This window comes from Trichomycterus rosablanca, chromosome 3 (assembly GCF_030014385.1).
Source record: "Trichomycterus rosablanca isolate fTriRos1 chromosome 3, fTriRos1.hap1, whole genome shotgun sequence".
Classification (NCBI taxonomy): Eukaryota; Metazoa; Chordata; class Actinopteri; order Siluriformes; family Trichomycteridae; genus Trichomycterus; species Trichomycterus rosablanca.
In genome coordinates, this window is record NC_085990.1 from 41,588,278 (window position 1) to 41,616,030 (window position 27,753).

Below are 27,753 nucleotides of genomic sequence, written 5' to 3' on the forward strand. Positions count from 1 at the left end.
CAAAGGTCCATTCAGTTTTTTTAATACTGTGGTGTTATTGTCTATTTTGTGTAATCTAATTGTGATTACTGATTCTGATTATTTGAGAACATCAATATTATGTTACTGTTGATTCATAATGCCCTTACTAACCTTGTCACACTGTCGCCTCACAGCAAGGAGATCCAGGGTTCAATCCCCAGGTGGAGCAGTCCGGATCCTTTCTGTGTGGAGTTTGCATGTTCTCCCCATGTCTGCATGGGTTTCCTCTGGGAGCTCCGGTTTCCTACTACAGTCCAAAGACATGCAAGCGAGGTGAATTGAAGATACAAAATTGTCCATGACTGTGCTTGATATAAAAACCTGTGAACTGGTGAATCTTGTGTAACCAGTAACTACCAGTTCTGTCATGAATGTAACCAAAGTTTGTAAAACATGACGTTTTGACAATAAATACCAAAAGAATTTCAGTAAAACATATTCAACAATATGTAAATATATAATTTAAAGTATACTGCTTTCTGTTTTGTATGTTAAATATTGCCCTAAAACAATCTGTCTAAAAATCTGCCCTGCATAATCACTATGTATGTTATCCAATAGGGGGAGAATTCAACTTCCAAGCATCAAAACCAAAAACTCCTCTGCTGGTGTTAAACTCTGAAGAGGCAAGGCTTCACATTAATACACAGATCATTTCTGGCTGCAATCTTTTAGTGGGAGGCACTGTGGCTCAGTGGGTAGCACTGTCACCTCACAGCAAGAAGGTCCTGGGTTTGATTCCCGAATAGAGCAATCCGGGTTCTTTCTGTGTAGAGTTGCATGTTCTTCTCGTGTCTGCGTGGGTTTCCTCCGGGTGCTCTGGTTTTCTCCCACAGTCCAAGGACATGTAAGTTAGGTGAATTGGAGATACAAAATTGCCCATGAAGGAGTTTGACATCAAACTTGAACTGATGAATTGTGTGTAATCTGTAACTACCTGTCCTGTCATGAGTGTCAAACTGCAAGTTTCTGGCATAACTAGAGCTTTACACAAAATCAGATAATTTGGGGTTTTAAAGCAAGAGTACATTAGTTGTTTTTATTAGAATTAAGTTAAAATAGAGTTGTGTTCCAGTTTCTTGTCAATGACCCACATCTTCTAAATCGTTACCTAAAAATAACTGTAAGGAAGTGAAAGGTTTCTTATAAGGTTTCTACTCTAAGCTAGAATCATTAGAAGCAGCCCCATTAGATTAATAACAAGCACAGTGAAGTTTACAAAAACTGGCAGCAGGGGTGATTACAAAAAACACATTGAACAATGTACAGTAAACTAAGGGACCCAGTGCTTAGCTTTTGAGGGGTAAAAACGTTCAATGTACATTTTACCTAAATTCAACAGCACACATTTTATTAGGAAAAGTCAAGCTCATATTTTTTGGGTTAAGCTTCTAATCTGCCCATTATAAACCATGGCATTTGGACCTAAAGTAAAAGCATGTAAAAAGTCACTCATGTGATAAACCTCTTATGAGTTTGGTTACGTTACATGCAATGACGTATGCACATTTAGACTTATATAACCAGCTTTGAACTGCTGTGGTTTCCTTTATGGAAAATGCAATTATGTAATCAAATCTGACCTATTAAACAATGACTTTTGATTTAACCAAATTTAATGTATAATGTGTATGCCAGAAATCATGTACACAACTTCATAAATAACTACTACTTCATATGTCTGGCCAACATTAAATTAAGTATCCAAGCATAATGAGCCATGATCTAAATATTTCCCTTTGATGAACTACTTGATAATTAAAAGAAGAATTATAAAGATTTAAAGATTTAAAATAATTACACATAACTTTGTCATTGGTGACTAACATTTTTCTATTCTTTTTACAGTAGACAGAAACACCAAAATTACTGTTTTTAATAATTACATGTCAGCTGTAGCAGAGGTGAATGGATTATGCTAAAATGACACCGGATTATTTCTTAAAACAGACTGTGTAAATGCCATTGCTGTGCCTCCTAAAATTTGCAAATTTAAGAATAATGTAAATTCAACCAGTCCTTGCAATTATTTGCACTATTTACACAATAAGCATGTAAGTTTGGAGATCCTTTTCGCATTTTTTAACTGTGCATCTAAGCCAAGGATAATGCAGAGAATAAAGATCATATCTACAAAAAAAGGATAGTCAGGGCAAAGCAGATTTTAAACATTTTACATAAAATTTTACAGGGGTAAATCTAAGGGTAAGTTTAACATCACGGTGAAGCTCAATGCACTGACTGTCCTCATCTGAGCTTTTCAAATGTTGGTATGATTTGATGGTTTTGGAGGGGTTGTAGATGTTACAAGGTTCTGTTGGTCAGGCTGAAAGACCAGCTGGACAACTAACTAGACCAGCCCAAACTGACTAATCTGTTCAGCAGTTAGGGTGGTCTGGTTTTATGGCTTTGGAGGGGCATGACTATCTCTCTAAGAAGGGTTAATATGCCTTGTAAACCTAGGGCAGTTGTAGCCTAGTGGTTAAGGTACTGGACTAGTATTCGACAGGTTGCTGCTTCAAGCCCCATCACTGCCAGGTTGCCACTGTTGGGCCCTTGAGCAAGGCTCTTAACCCTCAATTGCTTAGACAGAATGCTGTCACAGCACTGTAAGTCACTTTGGATAAAAGTGTCTGCGAAATGTAAATGTAAAGAAAATGAAAGAGTTAGACATGAGTTAACCCCAAATCAAACTACACACCCATCCAGCTAGATCATTTACAATCAGCCTGGCTAACTAAAACCAGCCTGACCAACATCCTCCTCATAAACCATTAAATCAGACCAGCAGTTGCTAAAGTCAGTTTGCGTGTCCAGACTTTTTTTTCAGCTGGGGAAGCTTCTAGAACTAACCGAATGTGTATTAATTATAATTAGGTCAACAACAAACATCACAAAATAAGAAAAAGACGAGAAGTTAACTGTACGGAACACTGTGAGCTACCTGCTAAACGGAAGTAGCATGTACAATTAGGTCCTGACCTAGCCAATCTCTAATAAAATCCCCTCAGGTCTCCTGTTAAGTTCGCTTGTATAAACAGCGTTAGCAAACGATACCACTGAAGATGCACTGCAGCAGCTAAAAGCGTAAGTTTGTTACGTTCCAACATCCGTCTGACGCCATTAAAATTGTTTCCACTGATACATTTTCAATGTGCGCATTTTAAAATATATATTTTTAATTGGCATAATGTTTCACCGACCTAATACAGCTGGCACAGCTAATATTGGTCACATAAAAATAATGAACTGTCCGACATTAGCAGCAGGGATGTTCTGGTCATTGGAGTAGTGCTGGTCACTTAGTATAGCGGGGGTTATGTGACTTAAATAATTAATTGCTGTGTTTATACTGTGGTATTTAAAATTATTACATTCTTAACATTGACATTTAATGTTTCAGTGAGCCTGAGAACAGAATAAACTTGTGAACGACTTGCTTACCAGACTTGTTTACAGGTTTCACAATAAAAGTCATGTGTAGAGGTCTTGTTAAATTAGAAAGTGCTTTCTAGGGTTATATTATAATATATAATCATAAATAGCGTAGGACTTCATATAACTTCAAATATCAAACTTAGGATCCATGTTGCTGCGACATCTCTACCAGCTGTGCCACCTTGCCATGCTCAAGTAAATGCAATATATGCCTACATATTTTTATGTAGTACTGATACACCAGTATAACATACACTGACGAGTATATAAATACACATGTGCAAACATATAATCACTTTATTCATTTATTTTTACATCCATAATATTCTTTACTTCATCATGTTCAATGTTAGAGATGTACATGCATGATATCTGACTAAAGGTAAGGATTAAATATAGGTCACAAAAACCCTGAAGCTGTGGAGCACTACCTGCTGTGCCCGTGTCCCACTCTATTTATAATTTACTTTTGTGTTTTATAAAACATCACACACATTTGAACTTGATTTGGCCTGAATGCATGTCTTTATACTGTGCGGGCACAGAAAGAACATGCAAACTTAACACAGAAAGGACCCTGACCACTCAACATGGGTATCAAACCAAGGACATTCTTGCTGTGAGGTGACACACGGCAGACAGCCATCCCCCCTCAGACATAGCCAACTATGTCTGCATGTAGACAACTGGCTGGCCTATAGCACTGCTGAGGGTTCAAACCTGGATCCCAGCAGTGCTTTGATGACATTAAAGCTTTACATATTAAAATACAGAAATTCATAAAATTATATTGCTTAAAGAAACGAGTTACCACTTTAATTATAATTTACTTTTGTGTTTTATAAAACATCACACAATTTTAACTTGCTTTGCAGTTACTCTGTAATATATTAGGTTTATACTCTGCACTCTGCAAATATTGCCAAATCTAACGGTATGTGGTGTATGTGGCTTCGAGGAAAAGCAATATTTTACCCATCATTTACTGGTACCATAGAACATTAATTATAACATTGAACAAACATTTTAGTCCGTCTGTTTGCATGATTACCTTTTATGTGCTCTTTGGGAATTATTTGTTCTCATGTTGGTTGGAGTACAAACAAAATTACAGGCCAGTGCTTTGTGCTGTATAATATTGTACAAACCCCATGTCCAGAAAAGTTAACATTTTGTAAAATGCAGTATAAAGAAAAATGTGTGTATTAGAATTTTCTTGAAAGAAGAAAGATATAAAGATTTTTACTAGGGCTGTCAAAGTTAACGCGATAATAACGCATTAACGCGATCTCAATTTAACGCGATTAAAAAAAATAGTGCCGTTAACGCAAATTCTATACAGGAAAAATTTACCTATACAGGCAGTGAGTGCCATGTAGAATTACATCACGAAGACCCGCATTGTTATGTTTTGTACTTAACCACGAAATACAAATGACACTAGTTATGTGGAGAACGTGTTGTCTTTATTGCTTAATCCACAACTTGGAGCAGTGTTGCCAACTCCTCAGTAAGGAAAGTAGCTATTGGCTGTCCTAAAAGTCGCTAGAAGTCGCTAAATGACGTCATTGCCTAATTTGCATATGAGCCACACAACAATTTGTTAGGACACACAACCCTTTGCATGTAAATAAAAATAAACTTGCAAGCAATGAAAGTTCAACCTCTCGTACATATGATACTTGCTTACCTTCATATTCAACTCAAATCACTTGTCTAACATATGAATCACTGTATTGATGGGCGTGGCAACAGTGTCTTGGACTGGAAAGAATAACCTGTCAATCAAACTTTTGACAACAGGTTGGATGTGGTGGGAGAAGGTAGGGAGAAGGGAGACCTATTTATATTCCACCTGCTTTAGCAATAGCTTTTTTTATTTATATTTTAAGCTGCCAAAATAATTACAAACCAGCCCAAATTTTGTCCACCTGCCAAAGTGTGTTTTTCCCTGCCAATTTCCAACAAAATCCGCTCATTTTGGTGGAAACCCGCCCAATCTGGCAACACTGACTGTGATACTGACCGCCCGTGCTTGAGGACAGTAACTGCAGAACAATGTGTGTTTTCACGTTCGAGTCTCCAATAACACCAGAAAAAGTCGCTAGATTTGTCGCTAGTCGCTTTTTTTTTAAAAAGTCGCTAGAGGGGTCTGAAAAGTCGCTAAATATAGCGACAAAGTCGCTAAGTTGGCAACACTGACTTGGAGCATCACACTTAAACATAACACGCCGTTACCCGCTGGTCACGTGATACACCTATCAGCTCAGTGACGTACAGTGGTAACGTGATACGCAGATCACGTAAATGATATATATCACACGCATGATAATAATAAGCTTTTTTCTCTCTTAATTTTCCCTGACAAGTGAAAAACCAAAATATAGCAACCGTAACATTATGAGGAAGAATTTCAAAGATATTCCTTTGCAATACTTTATCATTTCAAGAATATGATACAGACTGACCAACACTATTAAGCCAAATCAGCATTGAAAATTGACTTTACTTTTAATATTCTTTTGGTGCTTCTTAAAACTGAATATTTTCTTTTAAACAGAAGTGTTATTTAAATGCTATTAAATTGTTTTCCAACAAAATCCGCCCAATTTGGCGGATAACCGCCCAATCTGGCAACCCTGGAACGCGTTGTTGTTGTTGTTGTTATTATTATCGCGTTAACTTCGACAGCCCTAATAAAAACGTATTCCAATATCCAGTTAGCAGCGTAGGGTTTATATAGCAGCAGGTAGAATAAGGTGAGAATAAGGTGCAAAAACAATGCAATATTGTGAAAAGATGCAAGTAATATAGTCACTAGTATGAGTTGTCAGAACCCAGGGAACAAGACTGTGTTGATTGTGAATGAGTTTTTGTGTGTTAGTGTATGTACACCGATCAGCCATAACATTAAAACCACCTCCTTTTTAAAAAAAAAAAACCTATGCGATTAATCGCGATTAACTATATGAAATTCTGAGATTAATCGCGATTAAAAAATTTAATCGTTGACAGCCCTAATTTTTACTGATCACTTTGTTGTATTATGTAAATATAAGCAAATTTTTTAATTTTAAATTATTTAAATAAAGATTTAAAAGAATCTAAACACCCCCAACATGTGATGATTTGACCAAAGAGGTAGCATGACTGCAGATAGTGTTGGTGCTGCACAGCTCTAGGGTCACATGTGCTTTCCTTACCTGGTTATTCTTATTGTGATATTCTTCCTGTCCATGTGGGTTGGATATGGGAACACTGGTAATCCTATACATTGCAAAAAAAACATAGTGCTAGATTTGTTATTTAAACTTGCTTCTAGGTGTGTGACTAGGTAAGCCAGTGGGTGAATGTAATTCTGTCCAGGTTGGTTGTATTTCTACCTAGCACCCATTCTGTTAACGACACTGAAACACAAAATACCAAATTATGGTGGCATATCCACTCGCGGCAGGTCCAGTTCTACCAGAAACACAGGGTACCATCCCTCTATCTCAACCCCCCTTCCCGAGGCCAGTCGATAGCATAAAACCTACTAGGTTTACACAAGCTTTAATACTAAACTGAACTTTCCACACACTTTATGTGCCAGTCTTCTGAAACTGCCTAGATCTGTGGCTTTCACTGGTTCACGTGTCATTAACTAAAATGCCACTTAATGCCGCATAATTTATTTTTCTTTTGACATCGAACAGTAGTTGTTCTTTTCGGTTTTGCACTTTAATTGGCACATGCATGTTGGTATATTACAAACATATTGGTGTATTTAAAATTTTGTTGTATTACCAACAGCTCAGTTTGAGAAAAGCTTTATGCTGCAGTCTAACTGTCAGCACTGTTACACTGTAGAGAGACTATGGTGCAGCATAACAATTAAAAAAGAACAAAAGGCTTGTAAATATTTATGGATCAGAGTTGGAAGACCACCCAGTTTCCTTTACAATGGAACGATTCTGGAAATTTGAGTGACTCATTGCTTGAATGTAGTGAGGCAGACACCAACTACAAACCGTTGTTGTAATCACACTCTAAAAAACAACTATAAGCCAGGCTAGGATATTCAACCTACACCACACTCTTCAAAATAAAGTAGCCAAAAAGCTTATTTAATGCAATAGAGGAACAACATTTGGTTCCCCAACAAGCCTTATGGGACCCTCAAACAAACAATAAACTATATGAGATACACCCCTATATTAGGGAAAGAACCAAGAACACAAGATGGAATACACATAGATCAAGTAATTTACTCAAGATGTAGAATCGACCATTCCAAATTGATGCATGAACACCTAATAGGGGGAGACAATCCTACACTATGTGAAGCCTGTCAGACACCCATTACTATGAAGCATATATGCCCAACATATAACAAAGAAAGATGAAGATTATATATGCCTAAAACAATGAATCAGTATAATACAAAAACAGTTCTTACTAATATATTATTTTCAGTTCTTACTATATATTATTTCTTACTAATATAAGACTGGATATACGTATACAAGACAGACTCTAGTAAACATATAAAACACTGCTTTTGCTGTGTAACTGACACTAGTAACTGAGCAACATTGGTCATGACTAGAGAAACTAAGAAAATAAAATGGGGAACATAGAGAGACATCTAGAAAGTGCCAATAGATGATGGTCTGCCATGATTATTAAGATTTTACATATTGTTGCCATTTTTATGTACCTAACTTGTTTTTGTTTACAGATTTACTAATAGCTTAAGTGTTATTCGACTGAAAATGGAACAATTCAAATCATACAAGGTACTTGCTCTTCATTTTTCTTACTTTTACAGTTTCATGTTTAATTCAAAAGTCTCAATATTTAGTAAGTAACTGCAAATTTACTTTAGATCAAAAAGATATCTGAAAAGGAAAGTGCCCGAAGCCGCATCCCCCGTCCAATGCCTCAACATTTCTGTCTCAGAGGATCTCCGATTTCTGAGCTAATACTGTCTGAGGAAGAGGGCAAGGAATATAATACCGCCAAAGACCATGCAGAAAGAACTATCAGTCCCAACAGCTATTCATCAGGTATAGTGCATCCCTATGTTCAGAACTGTCCAATTACAAGTGTCCGTAATTCTTCAACCACAAGACTATAGACTACTGCTTAAGACTATTTGTGCATTTATTTTTAACATATGTAGTTTATTTTCTGCTATTAAGTTGCCCATTGTGGCTATAACAGCCTTTTGGGAAGACAATCCACCACTGTGCTAATTTATACCCATTCAGTCAAAAACCTTTATGAGGTCTTGCTTGTTTGTTTGTTTATTAGGATTTTAACGTCATGTTTTACACTTTTGGTTACATTCATGACAGGAAACGGTAGTTTACACAAGGTTCATCAGTTCACACGGTTATATCGAACACAGTCATGGACAATTTGGTGTCTCCAATTTACCTCACTTGCATGTTTTTGGACTGTGGGAGGAAACCGGAGCACCCGGAGTAAACCCACGCAGACACGGGGAGAACATGCAAACTCCACACAGAAAGGACCCAGACCGCCCCACCTGGGGATCGAACCCAGGACCTTCTTGCTGTGAGGTGACAGTGCTACCCACTTAGCCACCATGCCGCCCATGAGGTCTTGCAATCAACATTTCAGTTTATTTCAAAGGTGTTCAGTTAAATATAGGCCGGGGCTCTGTGCAGGACACTGGACTTTCTTTATATCTAATTTGCTAAAGCATGTTTTTATGGTCCTCGCACAGGAGCACAGTCACTCTGGACTAAAAAAGAGCCTTTTCCAAACCAACATTTGAAGCATATGATTGATTTTATACACCTGTTAGCAATGGATATGGTTAAAACACTTAGTCAACAGTAAAGAGAAGTGAACACATACTTTTAGCAATGTACTGTAATAATATACAAAGCTTTTTGACACAGAACACACTCTCAAGTTTGACTTGTACTTAACCCATAGTAGATTCTGGCATTGTTTATTGGTACTTCTTTGGTTTCAGATGACACTGGATGTCCAAGCAGTCAGTGCGCTACTCCCACTAAGATGCGATCTGGCTCAGACAACAGCCCCTCTCCAGTGGAGTCCAAGACCAAGGTCAAGAGGGTCAGAGTGAATGTGATGGCTGAGTGGGGTACCCCAGCACAAAAGCACAAGAGGGAGCAGCTACGGCCCTCCAAGTTGCACAGGGGTAAGAGTATAAAGTCTAGGAGCATGTATCATGTATTTGTTCCTGTGACTATAAACAAAAAAGTCATTGTATATTTAAACATGTAATTGAAAAAATAAACAATTGGAAAAATGTTTAGTATTTATAAATGTAAGAGTTTTTATATAAAATCAAGTCAGATCATTCTTTCATTACCACCACTTCATCTGATTCAGGGTCACGGTGGGTACAATTCACTGGGCGAATGGTAGGAAACACCCCGGACAGGTCGCCAGTCCATCACAGGGCAAACACACACTCACACATTCACAATTTTTTGTCTCCAATTGGCCTGACTGTATGTCTTTAAACTGTGCGCACACAGAAAGGACCCTGACCACTCAACATGGGTATCAAACCAAGGACATTCTTGCTGCTGCCTATCAAATCAGATATTAATTTTATTTTTATGTTTTACCACTGGTTTATCCTGGTCAGGGTCACAGTGGGTCTGGTATTGCTGGAATCACTGGCACAATGCAGTAACACCCCATGCAAAATATGTCTGTATATAGACATAATGCTGGTCTATAGCACCACTGACGGTTTGAACCTGGATCCCAGCAGTGGTCTGACGACATTAAAACTCTACATATTCAAATATAGAAAGTCATTCAGTTGTGTTGCTTAATCTTACAAGAAGTAATTACATGTAAATGAATTAACCAAAAAGGTAACCGTTTTATGCATTGTAAACATTTGTAACACTTTAAAATTAAGTAATACAATGCTTTTATTGGTGATTGTTTTACTGTGGCTTTCTTTAGTTTTTAGTATAGCCAATTATTATAAATGACTTATAAATGTCTAAACATTCACTAACATATTATTGACAGTTATCATCACTGAGTAAAGTATATCTGTATATAAAATGCTTTTCTTCCACGATTAAATCTGTAAGTTCACCAAGCCATACAGAGACAGGTGTTGCTTACCTGATTGGGCCTTCCTTTTTGTGATTGGTTAGTCAATTGCACTACAGCTGGCCAATCAGGTTAATTAGACATAATTAACTAATCCTATTGGCTGAAAGCTTTGACCAGCAGTAAAACTCACGACAACACTAAGAAATTGTTAGTTAGGTTAAGCAGTTTATTTGTTTTGTTTTTTTTGTTCTTCACAAGATTAAATTGCACATGTTATTATGGTTTTATCTAAAGGAAAGAGATGTTTCTCAGGTAACTTTAAATGAGATTAGGTTTTAATACAAATAAAATGGAACAAACAGCACTGTATTTGGTCAGGTGGTATCACAGTCCTTGATGGTTACTTTTTTTTAGAAGTGTGACAGAGTTATGAGCATGAGCTTTAAAGTGGCAGTCATGTTAAAATTTAATGCACTGAGTAAAAAGGAAGGAAGACCCTGCTTTTATTTGGTGGTGTTTGCAGTAAAGGCTCAGGATGCCACTACTTACTGTTATTATATTTAGTGAAAAGTATGTTTAATGCAAATAAAACTTTGGTTTTAAGGTTCCTTGGTGGTTGTTCTAGCACTAATTCTTAGTCTTGGGGCCTTAATCTTGCTTTTTTTGTAGAGTTTGTGAATCTTATGGTTTAGTAATACATGCAGAACCCTCTTTTATGTCTGGCAGGCAGTGAGGCTGACTTCAGTTCCTCCAGTAGCACTGGAAGCTTAAAGTCTCGTGGGTCTCTGCTTAGCAACTCAACAGGAAAAAAGAGTTTCTCACACAGGTAAAGTGTAAAAACCTACAATTTTAGTATTAACATTTTGATTAATTGTCGATTTTGCTAATGCAAATAGGATTAATTGCAGTTGAAAAAAAAGCTGAGGAAATTTCATTTTTCTGCCTTCCGCATTAGAAATTGTCTTAGCAAAATTGTTTACATTATTGACAATGTACTTGTTGTTGTCCCCATTTTGGGGTGGGGGGTCCCCAGTTAATTTTTTGGTTGTTTTAATGACCTGTTGTGCTTTGTCCACTGCTCTTTAGTTGTGTGCAGCCCATCAGAAGCCGGCCTGTGTTTAAGCCACCAGGAAGCCCCACTGCCCCCCGTGATGCAGAACTATATGCACCATACAGGACACCCCCAAAAACTCACCTATCCTCACACAATGGCAACAACTCTAGCCCCACCAGCAGGTATGATGCATTATTCCTACCTATACGCTGTATTATTTAGAGCAGTGTTAGAGGCGCTCTGCAATCCCAGCTCCCAGCGCTCCTGATCCAGATAATAGAGGGCTTGATGATTAGCTCATGCCCTGGTTCAAGTGTATTAATGATGGAAAAGAATTGAAATCTGGGCCAACAAGACCAGTGGAAGACCCTGATCAAGCATTATTTCATCTAGTTGTCATTATAGTTGATGCTTGACAAGAACACATAGAAACCTTTGTGAAAGGTGACTATGTACCATGTTGAAATAAAGCGTTTACAATATGTTCAGTTCAGTAAATAGAAGTGTGCCCTGAAATTACTGAAAAATACTGCATTTTGATTTTAATGTGGATAACGTTTATTTAGAAAAATCAACAAAAGATGAAATTTGACAAAGGTGTTCCAAACGTAACTCTTTCCACACAGATTTTGCATAGTTTCATCTATGTTTGGTGGGTCCTGTCCCTGTATGATGCAACTGTTGGTACATTTATTTTACTGGCAGTTTAGTACAGTAGTGTGCATGACCATTGCTGTCTTTGTCTCTGATCTTACAAAGCCTTGAATTGGCCCATAAACATGTTACTAGCCTACTACTTCAGATGTATATTGCTATGAGATCATATCTGGCCCTGTAGAATTAGTCTTTATATGCGTATAGTTTTAGATTTTATCATCATACTGAAGCTGGTTTTGATGACAAGTGTTGACTGTTATAGACGCTATCCATATAATTCATCCCCAACTGTCACAACCTGCTGAGGGTCTTTATGTCTAAAACCTACCTAGATTACATCACAGATGTACATCACAGAGCATCATTCACTCAGTTCAGTCAGTGCTTACCTAGAGCCAATTTAGAGCAGCAGGCATTCCCTTGCATTAAATTCACGTTTGCTTTTTCTATTAATGGTGCTGTAGTTCCTCACAGCAAGAAGGTCCTGGGTTTGATTCTGAGGTGGAGCTGTCCAGGTCCTTTCTGTGTGGAGTTTGCATGTTCTTCCCGTGTCTGCATGAGTTTCCTCCAGTAGCTCCGGTTTCCTTCCACAGTCCAAAGACATGCAATTGGAGATACAAAATTGTCCATGACTGTGTTTGACATTAAAGACTTGAATTGATGAATCTTATCTAATGAGTAATTACTTGCCCTGTCATAAATGTAACCAAAATATGTAAAACATGATGTTAAAATACTAGATTTTAGATGGATTAGCTCCCAGACTTCATTCCATTACATACTAAAATCTCACTTATATGATGTTTGAACCCAGCATACTGTAGCTGTGCAGTTATTAGCCTTATATATACGTAAGTAAGCTATTTAAAACATGAACACATGGCTGTGTTTTGCTCACAGAAGGACCAATTCTGGAAGTTACCATTCATGTGGGGACAATCATGGCATCAAGCCTCCCAACCCAGAGCAATACCTGACACCACTACAACAGAAAGAAGTTGTTATTCGCCACCTCCGGACCAAGCTTCGTGATGCAGAGCAAATCATTTTCGATCGGTGTGTCTCACTGGTGTATATTATTCATACACATTCATACATATGTCTACATTTAGATCTCTCAGTAGCGGCTATAAAAGCTGTATGTAATGATGCATTTTCATCCACCAGGGACTCCGAGATCCAGGACTTAAAGTCCCAGCTGGGCCGGATGCGTGAGGACTGGATCGAGGAGGAGTGCCACCGTGTGGAGGCTCAGCTAGCTCTTAAGGAAGCGCGTAAAGAGATCAAACAGCTCCGGCAAGTAGTTGAGACAATGAAGAACAGTCTGATGGAGAAGGATAAGGGTATTCAGAAGTACTTCATTGACATCAACATCCAGAACAGAAAGCTGGAGTCATTGCTGCACAGCATGGAGCTTGCCCAGAGTGGTGCCAACTGGCATGAAGAGTCCACCCTGGACTTCATCTGCGATTCTCCAGAAAAGCCAACTGCAGGGAAACTCGAAGACAAGCTGCATGTTGCAGATCAGGCCATGGAAGAGATGGCAGACAGTGGGCTGCTGGCGAATGATGACCTGGCCAACCAGATGGACATCTTGGAGAAAGTTCTGATGTCCACAGCTGTAGATTCCAGCCAGTGCAATGACAAGCTTATCAACCAGCCAGGACCGGGAGTCTCAACTTTGGTACAGAGTACTTCTGAGAACACAGAAAAAAGCCTGAAGTATCAAAATTACAGCGAGACCCCTCCAGATTCTGAAGAGAAGGCAGTCCAGACTGATGAAATCTTCTGTCCTGCTGACATCCAGGCTCTGCTTTTAAATCTGCTGAAGCTTCAAAACACTGGGGCTTCAGGCCTGAAGCACTCCACGTCCAACCTTTTCCAAAAGATACCCAAAGCACAGGAACCTAACATTCCCCAAGTAGACGAGCCACTCAAAATCCTGCCTCAAGCCATGGATATCAACCCGGAAAGAGGACTTAACTGTGTTCCCAATGTTTCTGCTCCACCTAGATTGGTGTTTCCACAAGATCCTGGTGGTGCAGTTAAGAGTTCAGAGCCTGATATGTATCCAGGGTTTATGGAAGAGCTAGATTTTGGTGTAAAGGATAATTACAGCAGTGCTGGGAAGGCTGTGGTGGGGAAAAGCTACTGGAGCAACAGATTTTTGGTCGATCTGGCTGCTGTAGCTGCTCCTGTTCTTCCCACAGTGGCCTGGCTGTATTCTCAGCACGACGCTGTTGGTGGGGCACCGGTGTACAACATTGCAGCTTTGATTCGTGGCTGTTGCGTCGTGGGACTGCACTCTCTCCGTCTTGTCACGTACGGGCCGCACATCTAAGGGTCCTTCACCACCGGCCACATCTAACAAGAGCACTTGGAACTTAATTTGTTTGTATGTTTGAATATTGGTGAACCTTTAGTATTAATTCTCACACTTGGCACTGTGTAGTTGCTGTAATTGTAGGCAAAGGGTTAAGTTAAATAGATTTATTTGTCTTGTGTTTTTCCTCACGTTTGTTATACTGCTCAATGCTATAGCCTGATCATCTAAGCAGGTGGTCATGTTATGACTGTGCTGTCTGCTAGCCATTTCTGGAGTTGACTAAAGGTTAAGAGTTGGAAGGTCTATTTTCGAGTGTTTGTGTTCCTTATAAAGTAACTCGCAGCCAAAGCCTGGTCATTATTTGTTGTGAAGCTGTTGTCCTTCACATGTAGAATGTTTTACACGTTTCTTGTTGTGACCTTACCTATTCTTCTATTAGTCAGTGCTACAGTACAAATAATCCTTATGTGCCTGAGCTTTGTGCAATATTTGTTTGTATCAGACAGGATAAATATATTTATTATTAAAGCATGAGTACCACAATTCGTCTTAGAATGCATTCTTTATTCGATTATGATGTAGAATTACAGCAGTTTTTAGAACAGCTGATCTTTAAGGTAAGTATTTAATATACCTTCAGTGCATATGTGCATTTCAGAAGTCTTTTGACTTTGTACTTGTAAATATGAATAAAACATGGGTGTTTTATAGGCAAAAAGGGCGGCACGGTGGCTCAGTGGGTAGCACTGTCTCCTCACATCAAGAAGGTCCTGGGTTCGATTCCCAGGTGGAGCGGTCTGGGTCCGGGTCCTTTCTGTGTGGAGTTTGCATGTTCTCCCCATGTCTGTGTGGGTTTCCTCCCACAGTCCAAAGACATGCAGCCAGGTTAATTGGAGATACAAAATTGTCCATGACTGTTTGACATTAAACTTGTAAGCAGATGAATCTTGTGTAATGAGTAACTACCGTTCCTGTCATGAATGTAACCAAAGTGTAAAACATGACGTTAAAATCCTAATAAATAAATAAAATAGGCATAAAAATAAATAAATATATACCAAACACATACAGGAAAAAGGAAACCAGGTCCTAAATTAAATACAATTTCAGATATTAATTCTGCTAGTTTAGAGTTGAGATATAGTATTCCAATATCTTTTAATGCTGCCTTTTTAATCTTAGGCCCTAACTTTTGAACCTGTGGCCCAGAAATCAATTTAAATCACCACTGATTTTAAAAGCATAAATTGTCTTCAAATGTACTGAAGAGGAATCGAGGATAGTGAAGCTTTCAACTGCAAAAATATACCAGTGTTCAGTCTTTTTCTATAATAAAAAGTGCAAGAGCATGTGATATAAGCCGACAGTTGCTAATAAATTCTCTGCCTCCCCAAAAACAATAAGTAATATTAAACAGTAATATTTTGAGTGCTTGTTCAAGTGTTGTCGGCTCAAATCAAGGTAAGGATCACCGTACAACAAAATATGCACATACCACCCTCAATAAAAAGGTATTGTGGAATTTTTAAATATATTACGGATATGTTGTGGGTCTGCATAGTTTCAAAATCAAGCAAACAAAACCAAAGTAACATGAAAAAGCATTAATGTAACATGCTGATTTTAATGTCAGAGGGTTTTGAGCTCGCAGTTAAATTTAAAAACATCTATATGCCGCTTTAACCTAATGTTAGAACAGGAGTTTGGAATCCCATCACCCTTTGTGGCTGTGATAGCCTTTACTTATCTGGGAAAGTGTTTTTTTACAAACCAGTCTAGCCTTTACACCAATGTGATTGGCTATGCCTGGGTTGTTTTTTATTTACATGATTTTGGACGGGCAGATGGATTAAAATGAAGGCTGTTAAAAAAAGTGATGTAAAATCTTCAAAAAACGAAACTATATAAATAAACCTGAAGAAAGAACATTCAAATGAAGAATCTGCTTAAAACAACAGTGGCTTTCCAGGCCTATAAAACTTAACCCTGCTGTTTTCTTGAGTCCATCAATTGTTTTGTTTCTTCTCATGACAGTGCATCTTACATAAAAGCCTTTAAACATTAAAGGCTTTTAAAGTGGACAGGAAGTTCCTTTGGGCAGAGCTGACAAGAGAAGTGCATTAGTGGCTTTTTATTGGATCTTGTACACACCCAGAGAAAAAGCAAGCATTTTACAAAGTTTGAGTGTTCTTGATATAAACAACAGTTTCACTTTGAGTCCTGTTACATGTTGATTAGTTGTACATCATGTCTTAAGGTTGAATGTTGTATGTAGCTGCTTGTTTTTGTTGTATGTATGACAATGTAAAATGCACAAAGATCTAAATTCTATTTAAATGATCATGGGGTGGCACTGTTGCCTCACAGCAACAAGAAGGTCCTTGGTTTGATCCCGAGGTGGGACGGTCTGGGTCCTTTCTGTGTGGAGTGCATGTTTTCCCCGTGTCTGCGTGGGTTTCCTCCAGGAGCTCCAGGGCCCTCCCACAGTCCAAAGACATGCAAGTGAGTTGAATTGGAGATACAAAATTGACCATAACTGTGTTTGATATAACATTGTGAACGGATAAATCTTGTGTAATGAGTAACTACTGTTTCTGTCATGGATGTAACTTAAGGGTGTTAAACATGATGTTAAAATCCTAATAAAACAAAATAAATGGTCATGACCCTGATACATGTTGAATATAATCCCATGCCTAACAAAACACTGTATATTATAGCAAAGTATAACACAGATAATCCAGGGCAGAAGGGATGCCTTTATTTCTCATATATACATATACTGTACACATGTTAAATACAATGAAATTCTTTATTTGCAGCTTCCAGCTTTTTGGAAGCTGGTTCTAAAGCACATGGGTAGCCATTGTATGTCAAAACTGGAGCTAAAATGCTTAGAGGCCTTGCTCAAGGGCCCAACAGTGGCTGCATGGCAGAGCCAGGATGTGAACCCACAACTCTACCCACTAGGCTGCCACTGTCACCTATTTATTTTTTATATATAAGGGGAACATTACAGGCTGCTGAAGGAGCATAACAGTTGTGTAACCTCTCTCTCCCAAAATTAGGCAAGAGAACAAAGGTAAGAGACTGAGTGGTGGTGAGTCATCTGCAGCTGATCCAATCAGATTATCAAAAAGAGGAGCCATTTCATGGCAAGGCAACAGTCACCTTCTGCACGTTTTTAGAGGTGAGAGGATACCAGAGTTACTGAAGGAAACAGACACAAGGAGAACCGGTCAAACCTCAGTGAAACTCAGGACCTCAGGAATAATGTTGCTTTGAAGCACACACTCTTCCAGCTGTGCCACATTGCCATGCCACAAAACAGAACTATTAGAATGGAATACACATGTTCAAAAAGCCAATTATTATAGTGTCTTATTTCATTAGCTATTGCTGCATAAGAATAAGCTTGTCATGCTTTGGAGATTTAGCTACAAACCAAAAAAACAAAAAGAAAAAAAATGCTGCTCTAACAAGTGTTCTATATTTAATTTACACACAATGTTATAAATGCACCAGAGTCCTATTTAAAAGAATGTGCTCATCCTTAAATCAGAGGGCTATTTGAATCAAAATGAGACAGGCTTTCAGGGCTTTAGAAGGCTGCCATTTACAGCACTACAGTATTAAGTCGGTTCAGGAAAGCACCAACTTACATAAGCTTTGAAAATGCTAATGAAATGTACATTAGTTTGTAGAGACAAAATATTCATTTTCATTTCATTTCTTCCCCCCGTGATTCAAAACCAAAACAAAATGGACTTTTACAAGATTGTAGTGTGCATTCTTCGATGTAACAGTCCTTAAACTATTTAATTAGTAATTATTATTTTATCTTTTTATATATATTTTATGCGTTTTTTTCCCATTTTTCTACCAATTTAGCATAGTCAATTTGTCTTCCGCTGCTGGGGGATCCCTGATTGCAGTCGAGGACAGTATATTGCTGCTCACGCCTCCTCCGACCCACTCGCAGCCCTTAATGGACCCCTTTTCCACCCATGCACTCTGCACAGGCGCCTCTATCCGCCAATCAGGGTGCTTACACAGCATTTGAAAACCCTGCCCATATATTCCGGTCATCCCTCCCTGGAGGCACTGCCAATTATGCCTGCTAGATGGCACCCAGTCGACCGGTGGCAACAGCGAGTTTCGAACCGAGGAGTTCCTGGGTTAAAACAACAGTGGCACCTAGTAATTAATTTTCAAGATTTTATCACTAATATGACCTCATATTCATAAATATGAGCCTATGTAATGATTACCTCGCTGTTAGCATATTTATTAAGATGTTTGTTTATTGGGATTTTAACATCATGTTTTACACGTTGGTTACATTCATGACAGGAACAATAGTTACTCATTACACAAGATTAATCAGTTCACACAGTTCCGGACAATTTAGTATCTCCAATTCACCTCACTTGCATGTCTTTGGACTGGGGAAAAAACGGAGCTCCCAGAGGAAACCCACGCAGACACGGGAGAACATGCAAACTCCACACAGAAAAGACCCGGATCGCCCCACCTGGGGATCGAACCCAGGACCTTCTTGCTGTGAGGCAACAGTGCTACCCACCGAGCCACCCTTATTAAGGTGTTTTGACTTCTCTACCGACCTATGTGAATTACATATGCAATATTAAACTACCAGAGTTCTTCTGATTTACTTGCCAATCTCTAGTAATTTTGCTAAATACTGTTTACATAACTGTGAGCTAAAGTTTGTAGGTTTTTTTTCTTAACTGTTTTACCAGAAAAATTCAACATGATTAATAGTCACTTGTTCCCAATGAACATCATAATATTCCATTATCATGATGTGACCCAACACCATACAGCAAACTGCAGTGTGTCAAAAACAGGTGATAAACATATTTTTATTTAGCCATCTTTCCAACCAATAATCAGTAAAACTTGTTAAAACCACAAATCTGTTAACCTTTACAGCTTAGTCCTGTAAAATCTACTGAAGCTACATCTGGCCTATGTTTAAATTATTAGTCTTTTTTTAATCATTTTACTTATGCAGTGAATCTTAGTTACAAATAAAAAGCATAAAACAAGGTTTGGTTGTCATTACAGAACAAAAGCAGTGTTTCCATGACTACCAACCCAGTTTTTTTTTTTTTAACACTGGCTTCAATTCTTTGGCCACTTTGTTCAATGTCACTCTGAACAGAGACTGTTAAGCATTACTACATTGAACAGATACATGACTGACTGATGCGCAAACGTAACAAAAAACAAAAACAAAACTTAAGTCATGGACGTCTATTTTTATTTTTCTTTCTGATGACGGTGTTCCAAGAGAAGATTATGTAAGGCTTCTTTTTGCCTCAATCACAAGTACGCATGATACATCAAAAAATAGAGAACAATGATGATAGGATAACCACAATTTAAAATGCATTCAACCCAATCAATTAAATCAACCCAATTAATGCACACATTTCTCAAATAAAAAATCAGGGTTTAAACGTGCCATTTAACTAAGGCTGATCAAAAATAAAAAATAAAAAATGTTTTAATTAGGCTTTCAAGTTTTCCTCAGCAAAACAGTTCTGACTGCACCTGAATTCATCAGAAGATTCTTAGTTATCAGGAGAGATACAGAAATCCTACAGAACTTGAGAAAGGGATGGCAAAAAAACTGTCAAATGAAGGTAATATTGATGACGTGTGAATAAAAAGGATGAAGAGTACCAGTGGTGGGTCATCTGGGTGTCTGAAAGTCCTGCACTGATTGTAAATGTTAGGAAAGTTTTACTGCAATCTTTTGCTCCTTTTTCATCATCCTCTGAGTCTCTTTCTCCTGTTTTTTCCTCTGTTGTTCCAGGGCACGCTTTTCCCGCTCTGCCAGTTTCTGCTGTCTAATGCACACATACAAAAAAAAAAGAGACTGATGATTTAATGTGAACATTTAAACAAAGTTTTTCTGTTTGTTTGTTTAATTATGTGTTCTCACATTGTTGTAATATTCATGGAACGAGGAGCGATTTATATTTTACTAGGGTATGTCTACAATTTGTGTATTCAGTCTTAAATTAGTAAGAAATTATAATAATTAACATCATGTTTTACACTCTTTGGTTACATTCATGACAGAAACGGTAGTAACTCGTTAAACAAAATTCATCAGTTCACAAGATTATATCGATACAGTCATGGACAATTTTGTATCTCCAATTCACCTCACTTTGGACTCGTCTTTGGACTGTGGGAGGACTTTATATATCTCCACTTTGCTCCAGTTCACTTATAACGTTGGTTTAGCAACTGACCTGAAGTATTTTCACCCCGTAAGACATACCTGGAATCCACTGCTTTAATTATTGCTCTGAAAGCTTCTTTCTCGACTTTCTATAGAGGAATATTATATGATTTGCTGTCTACTGAAGCCTACAGCTGTTAAAATTAAATCCATATGGTATGAGGAATCAAAGACGGTATACCGAATGTACTGTCATACCGCCCAGCCCTACTATATACTATTAAATACTAAAGGGGGGGGGGGTGTTTTCTTCTGTTTTGCTTTACAACAATAATTATACTATTGTACAGACAGATTAGATTAACAGGTAAGATTAACCTTCAGTCAAAGAGACATACGATTACAAAACGTAATAAAACAAACTAGTTCAATGGTGCATAATCTGATCCAAAAGTGCAGTATAGTGACCTTACTACTTCCACTAATTCCATAAATAAGTCAATTGCCAGGATTCTAAAACAAAGTAACCAAAGTCTGCTGAGTTTTGGGCTACTGAGCTAGACTGAACTAAATTTAGATGTCTAATGCCATCTAGTGGCAGTAGGTTTATATACCGTTTTTACTATTACAGCTGTTCAATGTGAACCAAACTGTCATGAAGCAAGTACAGTAAATGTAAAAGGGAAAAAAGTGTAGTGGGGCAAAACCTTAATACTTCCTCTGCCTCCCACGACGCATCAGGCTCATCCTCCCAGGCGTTTGTGTCCTCCTGCCAGTTTTCCAGAACCCCTAGCTCTGCCTGGAGGCCACATACACATCACAAATTCCTTAATAAAATACCTTAATAACTATAATAAAGTAAAAAGGAAATAAAGAAAACTGCTACATAAATAAGCATGAAGATTTGTATGCCTTGTTTATGTTTGGCTTACAAGATTACTGGACTAGAATTAAAACACTACTACTGACAAAATGCAAGGAATATTAAAATGCTCACCTTAAACAAATGCAAATAAAATTAATAATTCCTTTCAGTCACCACAGTGATTTATTTGTTCACATATTTGATTCGGCACTGTTTTAATGGATGCCCTTCATGATGCAACCCACCCAATTATCCGGGTTTGGGTCCACCACTAAGAATGCACTGTGTCCATTACACCACAAAAGCTTACTTTAAATTAGATCAAATATACTTTGTATTTAAGAATAAGACAAAGATTAAGGCATATACATGGACATTAATAGTGCAGCAAAAAATTTTTGGTGTGTTATCGATACATTAGCACTATCCCTAATGTAGGGGCATCAAATACACACATTCTTCATGTACAGTATGTTACCATAAAAGCATCATGGCTTTGCACAAATAGTCCTTACTTAAATGCATTGATTCACACATATTAAATTTAAATGGTAGAGTGATTTTATCATATCAATAAAGTAACAGATAATTACTCAGGTGGTGCAGCAGTACAGTATGCTTGCCCACTACCACTGATTTCCATAGTTTGAATCTCTGGAGTGCTATTGTCCAGTCGGGCGTCTGCATAGACAAAACTAGATGACCAAAACAGCCTAGTTATTAGGAGGTGCACTTGTCAGTGTGCTCCCAGTGCAGGTCCCAAGCCTGGATAATGAATTAGGAGGGGTGTGCCAGAAAGGGCATCTTGTGTACAAACTGTTTCAAGTCTGGTATGTGGACCAGATAAACTGTGGTGCTCCCTAAATATAGGAGGAGCCAAGGAAGAAAAACTGATAATTAATATTTTCCAACTCCTAAAAATACTTGATTGTGGAACCTTATAAATAAATACATAAATCTTTAAATGATCACAATTAGATCAATAAGTGTAACAAGATGATTGTGATAACTGTCAAATACTTATTTCCATAAATGGACTTAAGGCTGCATTCACATGATAAACAGCAAAACCACTTTTGCGCTGGCTGTGCCATCGTTTCTTATGAAGTGAGGTGGTGTCTCTTACTTTGCCACTGCGTTACCTTGGACTTAAGGTATTGCACACATGATGGCAACTAGTGAGATGTAAAATGTGAAGACCAGGTATGCAGTTTAAATAGCAAGTTTCCTCAACCTGGAATTGACTTGTCATGGCTTTGTATCTGGTCAATATGATTTAATTTACCTTTAGTTTAACAAAATAATAGTTTCATGAAGCCACTTCATTCTTTTGCTGGGTTTATTTTTTGCTGGTTCTTCAAATGACAAGCACCTTTTTTGTTTAAACTAAAATGCCATTTATTCAAAACTGCATTAAAATAAGCCGTCAATACTGTGTATTTTTTTCAAGTCAGTGAAACAGACAGCAGAGACTTTTTGGTGCAGTAAGCCTCACTCTGTGTGCCACGTGCTGGTTTCCCTCCTGTCACTTTAAATCATGTACTCTTTGTTGTATTATTACATACAATAGGAGAAGCTCAACACTTACTGAAGGCTGGATGAAGGACATATCCTGAGTGGCTGCCAACCTGCTGGAGAAGCCAGCAGTGGTATCTGGGACAGAGAAATTCACAGGCTCTCTTTTCTTTAAGACAATCTAGCAAGATAAAGATTAGGGAAAGGGTGTTAAGTTACCAGTGAACTTCAAGTTTTGTGTAAAAAAGATCAAAGCAACCTTAACCAAGTATCAACCAACTTTTTGTGTTTTTCTGATGGTAGGAGCCATGTCTTTGAAATAGTCTGGCTCTTCATCCTCCACTTGGTTCTGCTGGGATGGAACAGCTCCATTACCTCCTTCGATCTTTATACTCGTGGGAGCCTCTTCATCCCATGAACTCCATTCTTCAATCTCTGGCTGTTGTACAAGTTTACAAAAAATACAGCTGCAATCAAAATTATTCAACCCCCTATAAATAAACCAATCAAACAAAAACACTTTAAATAGCTGAACACAAGTAAAATATCAAGTGATTTCTTGCCACTTTTAATGACTATTGCAGTCTCAGAATTATTTAACCTCTTCATGACAGGCATCTTTAGTACTTAGTAAAGCAGCCTTTGTTGTTATGACCTGCTGCAAACTTGATGCATAGCCAGACACCAGCTTCTGGCAAGGTTTTTGATTAATCTTAACCCATTCCTCATGAGCAATTGCCTCTAGTATTCACTAATATTCTTAGGTTTGTGTGCTGCAACCTTCTTAAAAGATTTTCTATTGGGTTTGAGTTAGTTCAGGCTACTGTGATGGCCATTCCAAAATCTTTCAGGACTACTTCTGAAACCAAGCTTGGGATCACTGTCCTGTTTGAAGGTCCAATGAAACCCAAGCTTCAGCTTCCTCACAAACTTGCCCTCCACACACTGCAGGTTTCCAGTGCCAGAGGACAGGGTGCTCTTTTCAGCTTATGCTTTATTTTTTCCTTCTCAACACATACCACTGATCCATAAGCCCGAAATGTTACCAAAACGTTACCAAAACTTTTGTGGCATTGTGTTGACCACTATTTGATGTTATGTTCACAAAGTGTAACACTACACTAAAGCACTACAACTCACCTGTTTAGGTACAGAGGAAAAATCAACAGTAGTGGGGAGTGTGATTTGATCTCCACTTAGCTTGCGTGATCTTCCAGTTCTAATAACATAAATATAACAAGAGCGATAAACAGGAAAAATAAGATCAGAAATTATTTGAATGTTCTTCGGTTAGGCTCTCTCATCTAACTGTCAGCTGCATGTAGTAATTAATCTCAGGTATTTAATTCACAAACATGTGCATACACATACAGACATGGTAATGTACAATAAATGTTAGCATGGATGGAGCCAATATTCACTTAGTTCACTACTTGTTATATGGTTTCAGGCAGATTTGTACATACAATATAAGCCTTGAGATAAGCCTTACACTAAAACTGGTAAAGAATCATTAATGTATATGTATAAAGGGCTCTAGAGTGCGACCAATTTGGTCGCACATGCGACCTAATTTCTCAATGGTGCGACTAAAAAAAATCTCAGGTCGCACCGGTGCGACCAGGCGTCCGAGGGAGAAAAAACAAACAACAGACACACATTAGGCCAATATCATGGTCTAAACCAATCAGAGATAGTGAAGGGCGGGACAATATTGTAGCGGTGATATGTGAGCGACATTCAGCTCAGCCAATCAGAATGCAGCACACGTGCGTTCGGACGTTCTGCAGTAAGTTTAGTTTTGTATATGAGACTCGCCGGATGTCCCCAGAATGGAAGTTCGGGTTCTGGAGCTCGGCGGTGTAAAGTGCTGTAACGCTCACTTAAGTCCTGACTAAACAGTTAAAGTGACTCGACCCTGTCGTGTGCCTTTATTCCCACACCTCCACCACCGCACAGCAAAAGACCCGCAGCATCCCCACCGGACAGCGGCTAGGTGAGCCGACCCTCTACAGTAGCAAGGGGCTAATGCTAGCGATAAAGTGTGGCGATAGTGAAAGTAAAAACACGACAATATTTTCGTTAAGTAAAATATAAAAATAACTAAAAGACCAAAATATATTACAATACATGTAGTCAAAATACGCAGTGAGTGCACCGCAAGCGATTTTGGGAATCTGTGTAAAAGATACAGTAAAGCCGATAATATAATGCACTGCATTTAAGATTACACTCTAACACACACACAAACATATACATATAATTTTAAATATACACACACATATAAATAGATATACACACATACATACACATTTACTCTATTATTTTTATAATTTTTATAAGTGTGCTATAATTAGTCTGTAATACTATAATTAACTGTAAAGAAGACAGTGGCCGGCAATAGTATATTTGTGACTGGTTCTAATACATTTCGAATTGAAAGGCTGAAAAAGCCCAATGCATCTATAAAACACATTACATGCCGCGATAAATGCACTGCCCAAGTGTCCCCTCTCCCCACTGCCCTTCATTGTCAGGCAGCAGCAAACAGATCATCAGACGAGGCCATGTTGACCAGATTGTTAGTTATTTCCAAGTCAATATTGCCTGTATGGACAGTGATTAAAAAAAAAAAAAAAAAGAAGTGAACCTGTAAAACTGCGGTGTTAAATGCGATGCGGTCGAAAATTTGGGTGCACCTAACTTTTGTGCTGGTGCACCTAAGAAAAAAAGTTAGGTGCACCAGTGCAACCAGTGCAAAACGTTAGTCTAGAGCCCTGGTATGGCACTGGCAAATGACTTATTAAGGCATTCATTAGTCAGAAAACACAAAACAAATAAATCAAAAAAAAAATAATAATAATTGAATGGCATGTTCTACAAACAAATGGTCAGTAACAAACTAATACTGTAAATGAGGATATTGAAAAAGCAATATTTAAAGGTTTGACAATGGGTGAAAATGGAGGATACATGTGCACCAATGTCTTCTAAATTTGTAAACTGATCTAACCACCACATTATGATTTACAAAGAGAATGAGGTGTGCATGTATTTTTATAAATGCATTTGTTTTTCTAATCTAATTTTTCACTACAAAATAAAATGCTAAAAAGCAACACCAGCTCTACAGAGTTAGATTGTCTTTGTTTAGAGTCATATAACCCAAATGCCCCTTTAATTTTCAGTGTTTTCTTCATCTCTCTTACAGTTTACAGCTCTAGTAATTATTGATTAGTATACTAATACAATGCACAATAACACAAACATATTACAAAACGTTATAAGGACCAGGACTCACCGGCATATCAACCTTTTGAAGAATGAAAGAATAGATGCTATACAGGTACAAATCTTGAATAGGCGAAACTGAATAATGGCCATGTTGATATTAATGTCTAAAAATACACAAAACAGAAACATTCTGCATTTATACATAATCACAATCAGCCATATATAATTCTGTTACCTTAATGAGGGTTACTACACGACCTTGTTATAAAAGGAAATCTATAAGCACTTAACATATATAACATTCAGCTGTTAGGACACGTACCTACAGTTCTAATACAATATTTTTGTAGTGTAATTTGTGTAGTGTGATTCTAGTTAAGCTCATTTCATAAAACTGCACTGTGTTTACTTGAGATAGAAATGTCAACATTGCTGGGTTTTACTCGTAAGACAGGTAATGAAAGGACTGTAGGGTTAGCAATGTAGCTAAACAACTAGTTATCGAAAATGGCTTTGCTGTGGCTGCGTCCCAAACCACATATAACCAGGCAAATTAGTGAGTCATATTAAACAGCAGGCGTGGTAACGGTGCACTGATTTGACATATTATTTAGTACGGTAGTCTGCGGTTTGGACACAGCCCATCTTGTTTTATGGATAGCTACAAACTGGCACATTTAGCATTGTCAACCTGCGAAATTATTGAACAATTCCTATTTTGTGTTTAAAAAATCTTACTCGCTGCATTTACTGTTATAATAACTATTAATTAAAGATTTCCAGGGTAAACAATTAGTTAAAATCACTTACCAAGCAGCAATCCGAGTATCTCTTACTGGATGCATAGCATTAGCTAGTTAGCATGATGCTAAAACAAGTCAATGTCCCCACTGATTCAGTTTATTAGGGACAAATAACACTGTCTAAACTAAGTTCATTTGGCAACCACATAAAACAAATAGTAAGTGTCGTTTTCGAACATATTTGTCAAAATTGGCAAGCTGCTTAGCAAGCAATCTTCCCCATTTCAGACGTTATGTCACCGCACATACATAGCTTCTGTCAACGACGGTTGTTCAATTCGCTGAAGTTCAAGCCATCTGCAGGAAACACGAGCGAGGTGTGTAGGGTTAGAAAAAAATCACTTCCTGTGCGTATGACTTAAAGATTAGTAAATGTACATTAAACCGTTACCACGGTCAGCTTTTTAATGAATAATAATAACAATAATAATAATGATAATAATTATGGTGATGAGGATGGTGATGATGATAATAATAATAATCATAACAATTGTGCTTTTTCTGTGTGTTTTTACAGTGATCCCGTGATCAGGGTCCCCTGCCATTTAAGTGTTTGGC

At 37.9% G+C, this 27,753-nt stretch overlaps 2 protein-coding genes across 3 annotated transcripts; one reads left to right on the forward strand and one right to left on the reverse strand.

Annotated features, from left to right (window-relative positions):
* Positions 1-636: 636 nt before the first annotated feature.
* On the forward strand, positions 637-15,093 carry sybu (syntabulin (syntaxin-interacting)). 2 transcript variants are annotated; one of them, XM_062991327.1, is made up of 8 exons: positions 637-647; positions 8,180-8,237; positions 8,327-8,507; positions 9,449-9,637; positions 11,248-11,347; positions 11,608-11,757; positions 13,133-13,288; positions 13,400-15,093. In XM_062991327.1, the coding sequence occupies exons 2-8, from the start codon at positions 8,214-8,216 to the stop codon at positions 14,571-14,573; spliced, it is 1,974 nt and encodes a 657-aa protein (XP_062847397.1). In that variant the 5' UTR covers positions 637-647; positions 8,180-8,213; the 3' UTR covers positions 14,574-15,093. The 2 variants fall into 2 exon arrangements, with proteins under 2 accessions (XP_062847397.1, XP_062847396.1); XM_062991326.1 differs by lacking the exon at positions 637-647 and adding an exon at positions 3,053-3,108.
* Positions 15,094-19,823: 4,730 nt separating this feature from the next.
* On the reverse strand, positions 19,824-27,479 carry ebag9 (estrogen receptor binding site associated antigen 9). The gene is made up of 7 exons (XM_062992122.1): positions 27,203-27,479; positions 26,460-26,556; positions 24,299-24,377; positions 23,439-23,597; positions 23,232-23,339; positions 21,486-21,577; positions 19,824-20,437 (listed from the first exon to the last, which is right to left on the reverse strand). The coding sequence occupies exons 2-7, from the start codon at positions 26,540-26,542 to the stop codon at positions 20,320-20,322; spliced, it is 639 nt and encodes a 212-aa protein (XP_062848192.1). The 5' UTR covers positions 26,543-26,556; positions 27,203-27,479; the 3' UTR covers positions 19,824-20,319.
* Positions 27,480-27,753: the final 274 nt, after the last annotated feature.

What these genes read in the sequence shown, in the direction of transcription:
- sybu (XM_062991327.1), top strand. Translation starts at nt 8,214, where the DNA reads ATGGAACAATTCAAATCATACAAG. An exon ending in AACAATTCAAATCATACAAG is followed by an intron (nt 8,238 to 8,326) that starts GTACTTGCTCTT and finishes AATTTACTTTAG; the next exon opens with ATCAAAAAGATATCTGAAAA. An exon ending in TCCCAACAGCTATTCATCAG is followed by an intron (nt 8,508 to 9,448) that starts GTATAGTGCATC and finishes CTTTGGTTTCAG; the next exon opens with ATGACACTGGATGTCCAAGC.
- ebag9 (XM_062992122.1), bottom strand. Translation starts at nt 26,542, where the DNA reads ATGGCCATTATTCAGTTTCGCCTATTCAAGATTTGTACCTGTATAGCA. An exon ending in TTTCCTCTGTACCTAAACAG is followed by an intron (nt 23,598 to 24,298) that starts GTGAGTTGTAGT and finishes CTTGTACAACAG; the next exon opens with CCAGAGATTGAAGAATGGAG. An exon ending in CCATCAGAAAAACACAAAAA is followed by an intron (nt 23,340 to 23,438) that starts GTTGGTTGATAC and finishes TTATCTTGCTAG; the next exon opens with ATTGTCTTAAAGAAAAGAGA.